The 12,376-nt window shown below is 45.0% G+C and overlaps 1 protein-coding gene across 15 annotated transcripts in view; it reads right to left on the bottom strand.

Annotated features, from left to right (window-relative positions):
* Positions 1-6,490: 6,490 nt before the first annotated feature.
* The window catches only part of HUWE1 (HECT, UBA and WWE domain containing 1, E3 ubiquitin protein ligase), a 150,042-nt gene continuing 144,156 nt past the window's right edge, over positions 6,491-12,376 (bottom strand). For all 15 annotated transcript variants that reach the window (XM_015568292.1, XM_015568280.1, XM_015568295.1 and 12 more), the window contains 8 exons: positions 12,236-12,353; positions 11,623-11,763; positions 10,402-10,689; positions 10,191-10,296; positions 9,485-9,602; positions 8,994-9,175; positions 8,523-8,713; positions 6,491-7,713 (listed from right to left, as the gene is read on the bottom strand). In XM_015568292.1, the coding sequence (XP_015423778.1) occupies positions 7,611-7,713; positions 8,523-8,713; positions 8,994-9,175; positions 9,485-9,602; positions 10,191-10,296; positions 10,402-10,689; positions 11,623-11,763; positions 12,236-12,353 (1,247 nt within the window). In that variant the 3' untranslated portion in view covers positions 6,491-7,610. The remainder of the gene's footprint in view (positions 7,714-8,522; positions 8,714-8,993; positions 9,176-9,484; positions 9,603-10,190; positions 10,297-10,401; positions 10,690-11,622; positions 11,764-12,235; positions 12,354-12,376) is intronic.

Raw genomic sequence — 12,376 nt, forward strand, 5'->3', positions numbered from 1 at the left:
TGAAGCAAGCAAGCCTCATGTTAGTTTCAAGCTGCCTGGCTGCCGGCCGCCATCTTGGCTGACAGTTAATTTGCATATCTCGCCGATTAGCCAATGGGAAGGGTAGCGGTCATACGCCAATTACCATGTTTCTCTTTTATTAGTGTAGATGAGTTTTTAACACAATTTTAGCAAATCAAATACAATACAATATATAAAAGGGATAATACATTATGACCAAATGGGGTTTAATCCCAGGAATATGTGGTTGGTTTAACATTTGAAAACCAATCATTGTAATTCACCATCTTATCAAACTAAGAAAAACCATATGATCATCTAAATTGATGCCAGTAAAGCATTTGAAAAAATCCAATATCCATTTCTGATTAAAGAAAAGGAAACAAAATATAATCTCTTAGAAAATTAAAAAATTGGGGGCTTCCTCAACCTGATAAAGGGAACCTACATAAAACTATAGTTTATTTCATTCTTAAAGGTAAAATCGTGTTTTCACCCTAAGATCAGAAAAAGTCAAGGATATTTACTCCCACCATTTCTGTTTAACATTGTACTGGAGGTTCAGCCAGGGCAATAGAGCAAGAAAAAGAAATAAAAGGCAGACCAACTGGAAAGGAAGAAGTAAAACTGTCTTTACTTGCACAAAATATGCTTGACTATGTAGAAAATCTTATGGAATCTATAAAAGTCTAAAATATCCTGAGGTTAGCTAGGTTGCAGAATTTATGTTTAATAAAAAAATCAATTTCTTTAAAAAAATTTTTTTTCAATTGCAGTTTACATTCAATATTATTCTGTATTAGTTTCAGATGCAAAGTGGTTAGACAATCATGTACTTTACAGAGTGGCGTCCCTGATATTTCAATTACCCACCTAGCATCATATAGTTATTACAATATTATTGACTATATACTAGGGGCCCAATGCATGAATTCGTGCACCTTGAAAGGAACTGTGGGCTGCAAGGCTGCGGTAGGCACAGGGGCACTGCCCCTGCCTGGCCACCCCGCATCATGGCCCCTGGTCCTCTGTCTGCTAGCAGCCTTGCTCCTGCTGCCACTGCTCCCACACACTGCCATTGCCGGCCCCAGTAATACCTGCTGACAGCGTGGAGCGACTGAGGCCAGTGCCAGCAGTGGGTGTGAGTGGTGACTGCTGCCCCAATCACCCCTCAGAAGCAGGGGGAGGTGGAGAAGCCCTCAGGGGTGATCGGGGCTGGCAGCCACCGCTCGCACCCACTGATGGCGCTGGGCACTGGCAGTAGGTGTGAGCAGCTGCTCTGGTGCCGGCTGTGGGTGCAAGTGAGGCCAGCCCTGGCAGTGGGTGCAAGTGGCGGCTTCAACACCAGCAGCAGGTGAGAGCGCAGGGCAGGACCGTGGCACGTAGGAGCAAAGAATTTTCAGTAACCACCAGAGGCTCGCCCCCATGACAGCGACTGGCGCCCCCACTTGGTCTGGCGCCCCCACTCACCTGCTCCACCATCCTACCGCAGCCGACGCCTGCCATGTTCTGTGCTCTGCCGCCTGCTGCCATTGCCTGCCATGTTCCACACACACTCCTGCTGGTCAGCGCATGTATTAGCGACTGGTTGTTCGGTTGTTCTGCTGTTTGATCTATTTGCATATTAGGGTTTTATATATATAGATTGTGGAGCTATTTTCTTACACTATTGAAAAATTTTTTAAAAAACTTTATTCTTGATTTCAGAGAGGAAGGGAGAGGAAAAAAAGATAGAAATATCAATGATGAGAATCATTGATCTGCTTCCTCCTGCACGCCCCCTGCTGGGGATTGAGCCTGCAACCCAGGCATGTGCCCTGGACCAGAATCGAACCTGGGACTCTTCAGTCTGCAGGCCGACACTTTATCCACTGAGCCAAACTGGCGAGGGCTATTTTGTTCTTTAGATACCACATATAAGCAATAAAAAAAGAGTCAATTGTATATTAAAAAAATAAATAAAACAGACAAAGATATTACAAGAAAACTACAGATCAACTATCCCTCATAAACATATGAGCCTCTGGTGGTCTATTTGCATATTAGCCTTTTATTATATAGGCTAATTTGCATGCACCACCACCACCCAGCTAATTTCTTTGCTCCTACGTGCCACAGTCCTGCCCTGTGCTCTCACCTGTTGCTGGTGTTGAAGCTTGTTCCTCTGACCTCAATTTCTATGGTACTTCTCCCTGGAGCTCCACTGCTCTTCCTTCTAGGTGATGTGTTTGGGACCCTTTACACTGGCTGTTCCCTCTGCCTGGAACTCTCTTCCTTGAGATCCCCCAGATACTTCATCCTCCGGAAATTCTGTTTCTTTGTTACTAATGTTGTGGCCCCACCCCATAACAAAGAAACAGAATTTCCGGAGGATGAGGCCCAGAAATCAGAATTTTAAAAAGATTCCCAGGTGATTTTAATGTGCAGCCAAGGTTGAGAACCACTGCCGTAGGGAAAATATTTAGCAAAAGACTGCTGTGTATAGCCAGACAGTTTCTTTTTTTGTATTGCAAGCACCTGACTTAAGCTTTGATTGCTGAGGCATCCATTTCAAAGATGCATCCATTTGAAGGCAGCCGTCTCCAATAAACACAGACTAAAGAGCCAGGTGCCTCATCATTTTAAGTTCCCACTCTTATGTTTTAAATTCACCAAATAGTGAGCCTGCAAAACCCTAGACCTCCACCTTCAACCCCATAAAAGTAAAACCCCAGAACTGTGCTCTCGCTCTTGCTTTCTCATCTCTGTGTGGCCCCAGATGTGCTGTCATTTCCAGTTATTGTAAGTAATAAACTTGTATCTTTTTAAAGTTTTCTCATGGTTATTGCTGAAGGGCATCTTGTAATCATAATAAGGACCATAAGGGCTGGTCCAGCCACATTGGTTATTGATAGGCTGAGACCAGAACACGAGAGACCTTTTTTATTGATTTTTTTAGGGAGAGGAAGGGTGGCTGGACAGACCTGGCCTGGGCATCAGGTCGTGATCTGCCATTGGCTGGAGGCTGGGGAAGCCCCGCCCTCTACTCTCCCAGCCCAAGGAGCAATTTGGCTCACAGAGGGGAATGGATCTTCTGGGACATGGGCCTTTCAGTACTAAAACTGAGGAGGTCCCGGGCAAACCAGAACAAGTTGGGTGTCATGGAGGACTGGATGGGATGCCTCTAGTTCCTACAGATTGCGTCTAGGAGGGGAAAGGGACAAAGCGTGCCCTCTAAAACTAGGCTATTTATTTTTAATTGCAGAAATACATGCTTACGGTGAAAAACAGACAACAAAACCCTAATCACCACCACCATCACCATTAGCCTCATCGAAACAAAAACCTTAAGCTTCAAAGGTTCGACTCTGGCTCACCTCAGGCCTCCAGGTCCCTATCCCTTTAACAGTGACTTGTATGGCCCGCACATATATAAGCCTATTAGGCACTATTTTTGTAGTCCTGGCAGGTAAACGTGTCCTACCTGGAAGACAGCAGCAGCCACTTCCTCAGGCTCTCGGGCCTCCACGCTGGCCCCTCCCACCTACTCTCTATGAGCAGCTGTAGATGTTTCAGATCACAGCTCTGAGCGGTAAGCTTTGGTGGTTTCCCACCTTAGAGTAAAAGTCCTGGGATCTGGCCCCTGTTCCTCTGACCTCAATTTCTATGGTACTTCTCCCTGGAGCTCCACTGCTCTTCCTTCTAGGTGATGTGTTTGGGACCCTTTACACTGGCTGTTCCCTCTGCCTGGAACTCTCTTCCTTGAGATCCCCCAGTGGCATATACCCTCACTTCTTCCAAGCATGTCTTCAACGTCAACTGTCACCTCCTCAGAGAGGCCTTCCTAGACCACCCCAGCTAAAATAGGCTCCCTCAACTCTCTATCCCTTTACTTCCCTTTATTTTTCTTCAGAGAAGAAAATATGTCATTTACTCTCTGGTGTATTTATTCTCTGCTTTCCCCATTAGACTGTCAGCTTCATGATGGGGATCGAACTCGCAACCTGACATGTGCCCTGACTGGAATTGAACTGTGACCTTTTGGTTCCTAGGTTAATGCTCAACCACGGAGCACCAGCTGGGCTGTCATCAATTTTTAAATTCTGTTCATGGTGTTGCCAACATTTTAGTAGTCAAATATATCAGTCTTTTCCATTATGCTGTCTTTTGTAGTTTAAAAATACAGCAGGGCCTTGACTTACGAGTTTAATTCGTTCTGAGACCGAGCTCGTTAACTCAAATTACTGTCAACTCAATGCAAAAAATCGGCCGAGAGACATCTGGTATCTCAAAAAACTCGTTAGTTGGGACACTCGTAAGTCAAGGCCCCACTGTATCTTTATTGACTTCAGAGAGGTTGGGAGAGGGGGAGAGAAACATCGATGAGGAAGAATCATCAATCAACTGCCTCCTGCAGGCCCCACACTGGGAATGAGCCCACAACCCAGGCATGAGCCCTGACCAGGAATTAAACTGTGACCTTCTGGTTCATGGGTGAACCACTGAGCCACGCCATTGTGTCTTTGTGTACCCATTTCCTCCTGCACTTTCCTACCATCTGCCTCCTTCCCTTCAGTGAATTTCTGGAAAGCAGAGACTTCTCAGTGTTTTTAGTACATGGTAAGTGCTCAATAAAATTCTTTATGATGGGTAATAATTGTTTCCCCAGCCAAGACAGATATGCATCCTAAGTATAGAGCCATAAATCAGTTTATCTCGTTTATTTGCATCTGTGGCCCAGCATAATTATTAACAGCATCATTTATTATTCTTAAATTTGTCCAACTTTGGATGATAAATTTTATGGTTTCCCTAATTATAAGAGATGGGAACTAATTTAATAAGGAGATAACCTGTGGTAATCAATGCACAGATCAGTGGAAGAAATTATTAGGACAAAAAGACTCATTTAATCTTATCATGTAAGCAGTTATTAGCCTTCATGTAGAATTAGGCCTGCCTGTCACTGACTCCCTGCTATCTACTTCAAATGCATTGTGAAATTTAACAAGTTGTTTGTGAAACTTACTATGAACTATTTCAGACGTATAAAAGTTATAGAGCATTATACAGTATAGCATTAAAAGGAACAGTCATATACCCAGTACAGCTTAATAAAACATCACCAATGTAGTTGAAGTCCTCTTCCCAGCTGTGTCCCCATATAGCCCCCCTCGCTCATCCTGAACGTCATGTACTAGTTATACTCATGCATGAGTTTTTATACTCTTCATACATATGGATGTGGTTTTCATGTTCTTGGTACATAAATATGTAGTATTATTTGTAAGTTCTATTAAAATTTTTATTGATCAGAAACAGAAACATCAGTTATTGACTGCCTCCTGCATCCCCTCTACTGGGGAATCGAACTGTGACATCCTGGTTCATAGGTTGATGCTCAACCACTGAGCCCACCAGCTGGGGTGTTGGTGGTAACTTTTAAACATGCCTCATACTTTTTGCTTACCATTGGGATTATGCATGTTGATACATGCAATACATTTTAATGTTATTTAGGATTTCACTGTATGATTTTATTACAATTTATTTATACTTGTTGGACAATAAATGTTTACGAGTATTTTGTTCATTATAACCAAGCCTCTTGCTGGTTTAGCATAGTCAAGTTTTACTTGTTTCCTGCTTTACTTCATGGTTAGAACTAGCGGAACAGTGCTAATGGTGACAACTGGCAACCTATGCTTCCAGTGTGATGTTGGCTCTTGGTCTGAGATTACCTTATCAAGGTAGTGTCTTTAACTTTGTTACTAGGAATAGTTATTGAGTGTTAGCAAGTGTCTTGTATCTTTTTGATAGGATTTTTCTCATTTCACATTGAGGGGATTATTACACCATACACACATCCCAAAGGCAAATCATACTTGGTCGTCAGGTTTTTGTAGTATGCCATTGAGTTATTAGCTTTATTCTACTTTGATTTTCCAAAGAACCAGTTCTTAAGTTGATGGATCAATTCTACTGTATTTCTGCTTATTTATTTTAAAGCCCTGCTGGACTCTCAGCTTCATGTCAAGGCACCACCTTTTGCTTAAGCCCATCCGATAACTGGACTCCTGCTATCTTGATTTAGATTACTGTCCCCTCCTGAATCTTCATTTCCCCACAGCTTTACCATTCAGCCCAAGTGCCACTGACAATGGAGTCTTCACTGATCTTCCAGTCTAGATCAGGTATTTCTGCTCTGGGAACCAAGGACCCCCTTCCTACATCAGTCATGGAACTGACTAGTCTCTTCCCCTTGACTGGAAGCTCAGTAGAGTGGACAGGGCTGAGTCATCTCAGTCATCAGCAGGGCCAGACAGATAAGTTTGAATTTTGAAAAAAGGGAGAGAATGTTCAGTAGCCATTTGCATTGGGACCAAAGGTATAGGTTAAGAACACACAACTGCTTTCCTAGATCCACACTTTGGGACATGGTCAAGGGGAAAACCTTTATGCAGAGCCTCAGAGAATGAGAAAAACCACACAAAGCAAGCACCACTTGGGGTTATTTTTCTAACTAAACTTTTATTATTTTTTCTTTGGAGGCTGGAACCAAAGTCCTTAGATTGGCTTTAAGGGTTGGATGGAGTAAAAACCACAAGAGATTATTGGGTGATCTGTGAACAGACTGGCAGACAGACAGGCAGACAACAAAACCAAAACAAAAGGATGGTAAGACTGTTTTCCTAGAGAGCTTGTCAACTACTTGAAATTTGTTAAAAATAAACTAAAATATTAACAGATGAAATAAAAATCCTAAATTGAGCCCAACTTAAGATTGTTGTAAAGGCTCACCAAAGAAGATGGTGAGTTCTACTGGTTTGTTCCTCTTGAGCAAGATGCTTTATCCTTGGCTGCAACATCATCACCACTCCCAAGTGCAGGTCCCATTCTTAAAAAACAGACTCCCTCGGTTCCCGGTGGCTGTGTCTCTCTCCTGACTACAGGAAAACCAACTTTGAAGGAGGAGGATGCGCTGTGGTGACGGCAGAGATGGTTTTCTGGAGCGTCCATTTGGATCTTTTCTCCAGATGTCTAGCACGTGCTCGAGGGTTGTTTTTTTTCTTTTAAGTTTGAAAAAAACTCCATTGTGAAAAGTGAGTTATGAAGAGTGCTCTTTATTTGAAACCTCCACAACACAGACGCCAATCTTGTCTCGCATTGAATCATTAGCTGTGCACATCAACACATTCCAAGCACAAATTAAGAAATGCAAACAGAACAAAAAAATATATATATATATAATTTTTCCCCTATCCAAAGGTTTCAAGTCTCAATGCAGCAAATCCTTCTGAACACAGACTCTGAGGAGCACACTGTTCAAACAGTTGGGACAAACAGGTCCCTGCAAAGGCTACTGCCTTTAAACACATGGGCTGGGGATCATGGACAGCATGGAATGGGGAGAGGAGGTGAGAAAAAGGGGGAGGGAAGAAAGAATGAGCAGGAGAAAGGGAACAGGTATGCACTGGAGAAGGTTGGGGCAGCTGGGACACACACATGGTGAGTTGGTAGATTTCATTTATTGGTATCAACATTTCCTTTCGGGTTCATTTTGTTTTCATCCCCCACCCCCCTTCCCAGGTCCAACAATGGTAGAAAAACCCCACAGTTGTGGGGGCTAACTAGGCCAGCCCAAAGCCTTCCGAGCACTCCTGGATGGCCAATAGTAGCATGTGGCGGAGCTTCTCAAAGCTCTCATACGCAGGCAGGTCCAGCTGATTGAAACTAGGGAAAAAAGAAAGATCAGTTCCTCATGAAAGATGACAACCAAATCCCTGTGTTCCCATGATGCTGCCCACTTGACCTCTCCCTGAGGGAACCTATTTCTCATCTCTTGTGGACTCCCAATTTTGTCCTAGCCTGGTCTACCCTCCTCTAACTTGGCCCCATTACTGGCCATCAGGCACCTAAAACGTAAACCTGACCCTGTCGCTTAAACACCATGGTCTCGTCTATGGGCTAATGTGCAAGCTCCAAGGAGGCATTCAGGGTCACTGGTGATCTGACCCCTGCTGAGTTCTTTAGCTTTGTGCTCCCTGCAACTCGAAATCCATGCTCCAGCCACACTGAGCCCTGGAATACACTGTGGTCTCATGTGGTGGTTTTTATCTGTACTGTCTCCTCAGCCCCACTGTGAGACTGGGCCAACTTCTGATCTCAGACATTAGCCTCTCCAAAAACCCACCAATGGGAGCTGCTCCCTGGGGCAGGGTAGCCAGAGGCAGACCAGAGTTCCCGACCTTGGGTAAGGGCCTAAAGTTGGCATATATGCAAGCTTCATCTAAATCAGGGGTCCTCAAACTACGGCCCGTGGGCCACATGCAAATACAAATATTGTATTTGTTCCCGTTTTGTTTTTTTTTTTTACTTCAAAATAAGATCTATGCAGTGTGCATAGGAATTTTTTCATAGTTTTTTTTTAAACTATAGTCTGGCCCTCCAACGGTCTGAGGGACAGTGAACTGGCCCCTGTTTAAAAAGTCTGAGGAGCCGTGATCTAAATGCTGAAAAGGAGAACAAACTCTTTGGCTTACCATGTGTGAGCTGAAGGCAGGCGATCTGTGGACCTGTCATCTCGATGAATCTGAAACTTCTGAATTCCATTCATGCCTTCGAGGGCAGCAAAGCCTTGCAGGGGTACCTTGGAAGTACCCGTGACAAACTGGAGGAACTTGGCACGGTCAGCTTGGTCAAAAGAACGCAATGCTCTCCAGAACCACTGAATCTGCAGGAAGGGACACAAGAAGCCAGCGTTAGACAGAGAACTCCTAGAAAAAAAGGGGGGATGGGACTTGGAATCTAGGCAAGTCTCTTCTGTAAAATGGGTTCCAGTTCATTCACAGGATGAGCAAAAACATCACCTAAAAATGCGATCCAGAGAATGAAGAGTTACACATAGGTAAGTGGTCATCCATTGCGCCCTTCCCTTAAGAGCACTGCTTTATCTGGTGTCAAACTAGCACTTCTTAGGGGTGAAGGGGCAGGGAATGCCTGCAACAGCTCACCTGAATAGAGTTGGATTGGTATTTGTGGTATTCAGTGTTGGATTTCAAATCATCAATGTCGATTGTAGGCAGTCCTGATATGAGCAGCTCTAACTCCTGCTCAGTGAAGATGGAAATGAGGCGCTTTGGAATGATCTCATAGAAGCCTTCTAAGAAAGCCGCCAGCTGTTTGCGGATGGCTCCTGGAGAGAGAACCAACAAACCACATGGAATCGGAACCCACACAAGTGTTAGAGGTCAGAAATCCCCCCAATCTAGCCCATGCTGCTACTAGGATGCTGATTGGACTGCCTGCCTTGCCTGCCACTGTATTTCTGGGCCCCTATGAGGGTAGAGGAAAGGAAATATTTTTGGTTAAGTTTTGGATTCCTTTTGTGCAAGGTACTTGTGGCTGCCATAGGGGAAAAGAGGAAATGATGTGTGTAAAATGAAGTGAGACCTGACCAATTCCCATATTGAGCAACAATGGGCCTAAGGGACATTTCCCCTACCTGTCATTCTCATCTGGCACACCAGGTGTACATACTCCTTCTTATTCTCCTCTGTTACCAAGATGTTGGCCCCATTGGGTTTGAGGTCACGAACTTCACAGACTCCAAACTCTTGGACCTAGAACACCCAAAACATCAATCATATATATCAAGCTTGGTCTAGGATGGGGTTTATATAGATACCTGGGAACATACCCTAAATTCTTTGCTATGTCCTGGGCAGAGAGACAAAGTAAGATCATGAAAAACAGCGATTTTTCTCATGAGGTCATAATTTCCTAACAGGAAAAGGCCAAAGTAAAAGGGGAAAGAGGGTATGGCTAATACATGTAACATAACATAACACAATCTTTACAGAAAACAATTTGGTGGAAGAGTAACCTTAAAAATTTGTTTTCATTTGTATAATTTTTCTACAATGAATTACTCTGGGAATGGAAAGTAACACTCTGGAGTAATGTTGTTTTCTATAAGGGGGAAACCAGGAAACAGTCTGGATTTTTTTTACAAATTTTGGTTTTTCTGTTTGTGATGTCTCATACAAATATCTATTGCTCTCTACCAGATGGGAAATGGGGCACGGGATTTTAAGAAGTCAAGATACTTCCTTAAAACCATGAAGTTATCCAATGCCAAGTCAAGGGCGATCCAAAATGGGTCTCCTAGACGAGCTGGGATGTGCTGCAGTCAGGATTTCCTGACCTACCTCAGTGCTGAAGGTAAGGTCATAGCCTAGAGTGGAGACATCATTTTCCAGCAGATAGACCAGGCCTTGGTAGAAGTGGTAATCTTCGCTTTCCATATCCGTATACCTAGAAAAACACAATTAGACAGGGTCATGGGTTGGGGTGGAGAGGCACCATAGGGGCAGGACACAAATAAAGGACCCGATTCCCAGGACTGTGCCACATCCTCACCTGACAGACTTGCCCAAGATGTGTTTGTAGAAGGAGCGAGTGAAGTAGCACTCCAGGAGGCGGTTGTCATATACAGCTTTGGCCACAATGCGTCCAACAAACTTAAAGTAGCTGAGGTGGTTGGGGTTGCAGTGGGAAGATGGATTGATGGTGTAGGTTACCCGGTCTCCAGGTGAGGTACGGAACAAGGCATACATAGGGTTAAACATCTCCCGAGAGATGATCATATACCACTCCCGCAGGAGCCCTCCAGCATCCTGCCCTTCTTCTCCTTCAAACACTATATACCTGCGTTAAGAGAGGAGAAAAAGATGTGCAGAAAGCCCAGGACAGAGCCACTCACTTATACAGCATGACCCAAGTGAACGAGTGACTGGAGCAGTGGCCGGGGAGTGTAAGGTCACAGGACATGGTGCCAGGAGAGCCCAGAGGAGGGCACTGGGACAAAAAAGGGCATCATTGATAGATGTCCTGAAGTGCCAGTAAAGGCTGACCGATATTCCAGAAAACACCAATGGGAATGGTAGAGAGGCCTAAATGAGACCTCACTTAGGGGAAGTAGGGAGTGGTTAGGTGGTGTCAGAGAAGAGAGTGCTGCACCAAGTCCAATGTCAATAAGGAGTTGGTAGTGGAAGAGCAGGGCCCAGTCTGTCTTAGAAGCCTCTCTGACTTCCTGTGTGATGACAGGGATAGCAAGCCCATGCCACGAGGGAGAGGAGGCATCCAGTTCCTTAGTTTAGGAGCATCTGAACTGCTCCAATAGGTCTGTCCTCACATTGCTCCTGTGACATCTGGCATTACAAACTGCCAATCTCCTCTCGGTGGCTTCAGAATCACCAGTGAGCAGTATTTCCCCCAGCCCAAGGTACCATTTGCTCAGCAGGCGTCCTGTTCCTAGTGTAACAATGGGAAACTCTCTCTGCAAAGCCATCAGGTCTACCTTTATAAATGCCAAAGACTCTTCTGGCTGGGAATTGTTGGGTAGCTCAGCCCAAGGGACAGCAGAAGATCAGTCTTCTGAGACCAGGCCAAGAAGATGGGGGAGGCAGCTCACTGTGTTGATATCAGCTGGATTCCAAATGGAAATTCCTAGTGTGTGTGTGGCGGGGGCAGCACCTCCCTATATTCCCCTGCACATCTGAGGCCTGAGTAAGCCTTCACTACGGCGGAGGAATGGCCCCCACCCTCCCATCTTGTCTGTTCTCTGCTCTGGGCTCTTACAATCGATTCTTCATTTCTTCAGGGGATTTCCGATGCAGCTCACGATAAGAGTCTTCAAAGACATGGTCACGGCGGACATGCACAGCCATGTCCTCTTTCCGGAGCCCTTCGTCCAAACGCTCCAGCTCTTGGCGGAAATATCTGGGGAGGTAGAAAAAGAAGGAAAACAGGATTAGGGTGGCAGAGCAAACTTCTGTTTGCCTCATTAGAATGAAGACTCACAATGACACTTTCCCTATCCTCCAATTACTGATTCCTGCTCCCCACCTGTTCCCCTGGGGAAATGCCCAGTAGTTGGGAGAGACAGGTCATTTACTACCAACTCTCATTTCCCCCATCTCTACCAAATAAGGGCCCACAGAAACTGTAGCAAGTAAGCATGTGTAGTGCACAGGAAGGAAAAGCAGGGGAAACAGGAGTGTTCAGGAGGCCTCCTGCGACCCCTGTGCACTATGGCTACCTGCACCTCCTGTATTACCTCGATGAATGGAATGGGACTTTAGGAAAACTGCGTTCTCAGGAAACAATGCCCCAGGAGGAACTCTGGCTCCTTTCTGGGAGGGGAGAAACTACTTGGAGAGTTCCCACCCCCACCAACATCCAGGGCACATACTTGCGTTTGACATCGAAGTCGAGGACACGAATGTAGTCTACCAGGACAGCAAAGGGCCCGTCAGCGAGGTGGGTAGTGGACTGCCGTAGGATCTGGTTTAACACAGTGCGGTGAGTCTCTGAGGGGAGAAAGGACAGCAGG

The sequence above is a fragment of the Myotis davidii genome, unplaced genomic scaffold (genome assembly GCF_000327345.1).
Source record: "Myotis davidii unplaced genomic scaffold, ASM32734v1 scaffold1773, whole genome shotgun sequence".
Lineage (NCBI taxonomy): Eukaryota > Metazoa > Chordata > Mammalia > Chiroptera > Vespertilionidae > Myotis > Myotis davidii.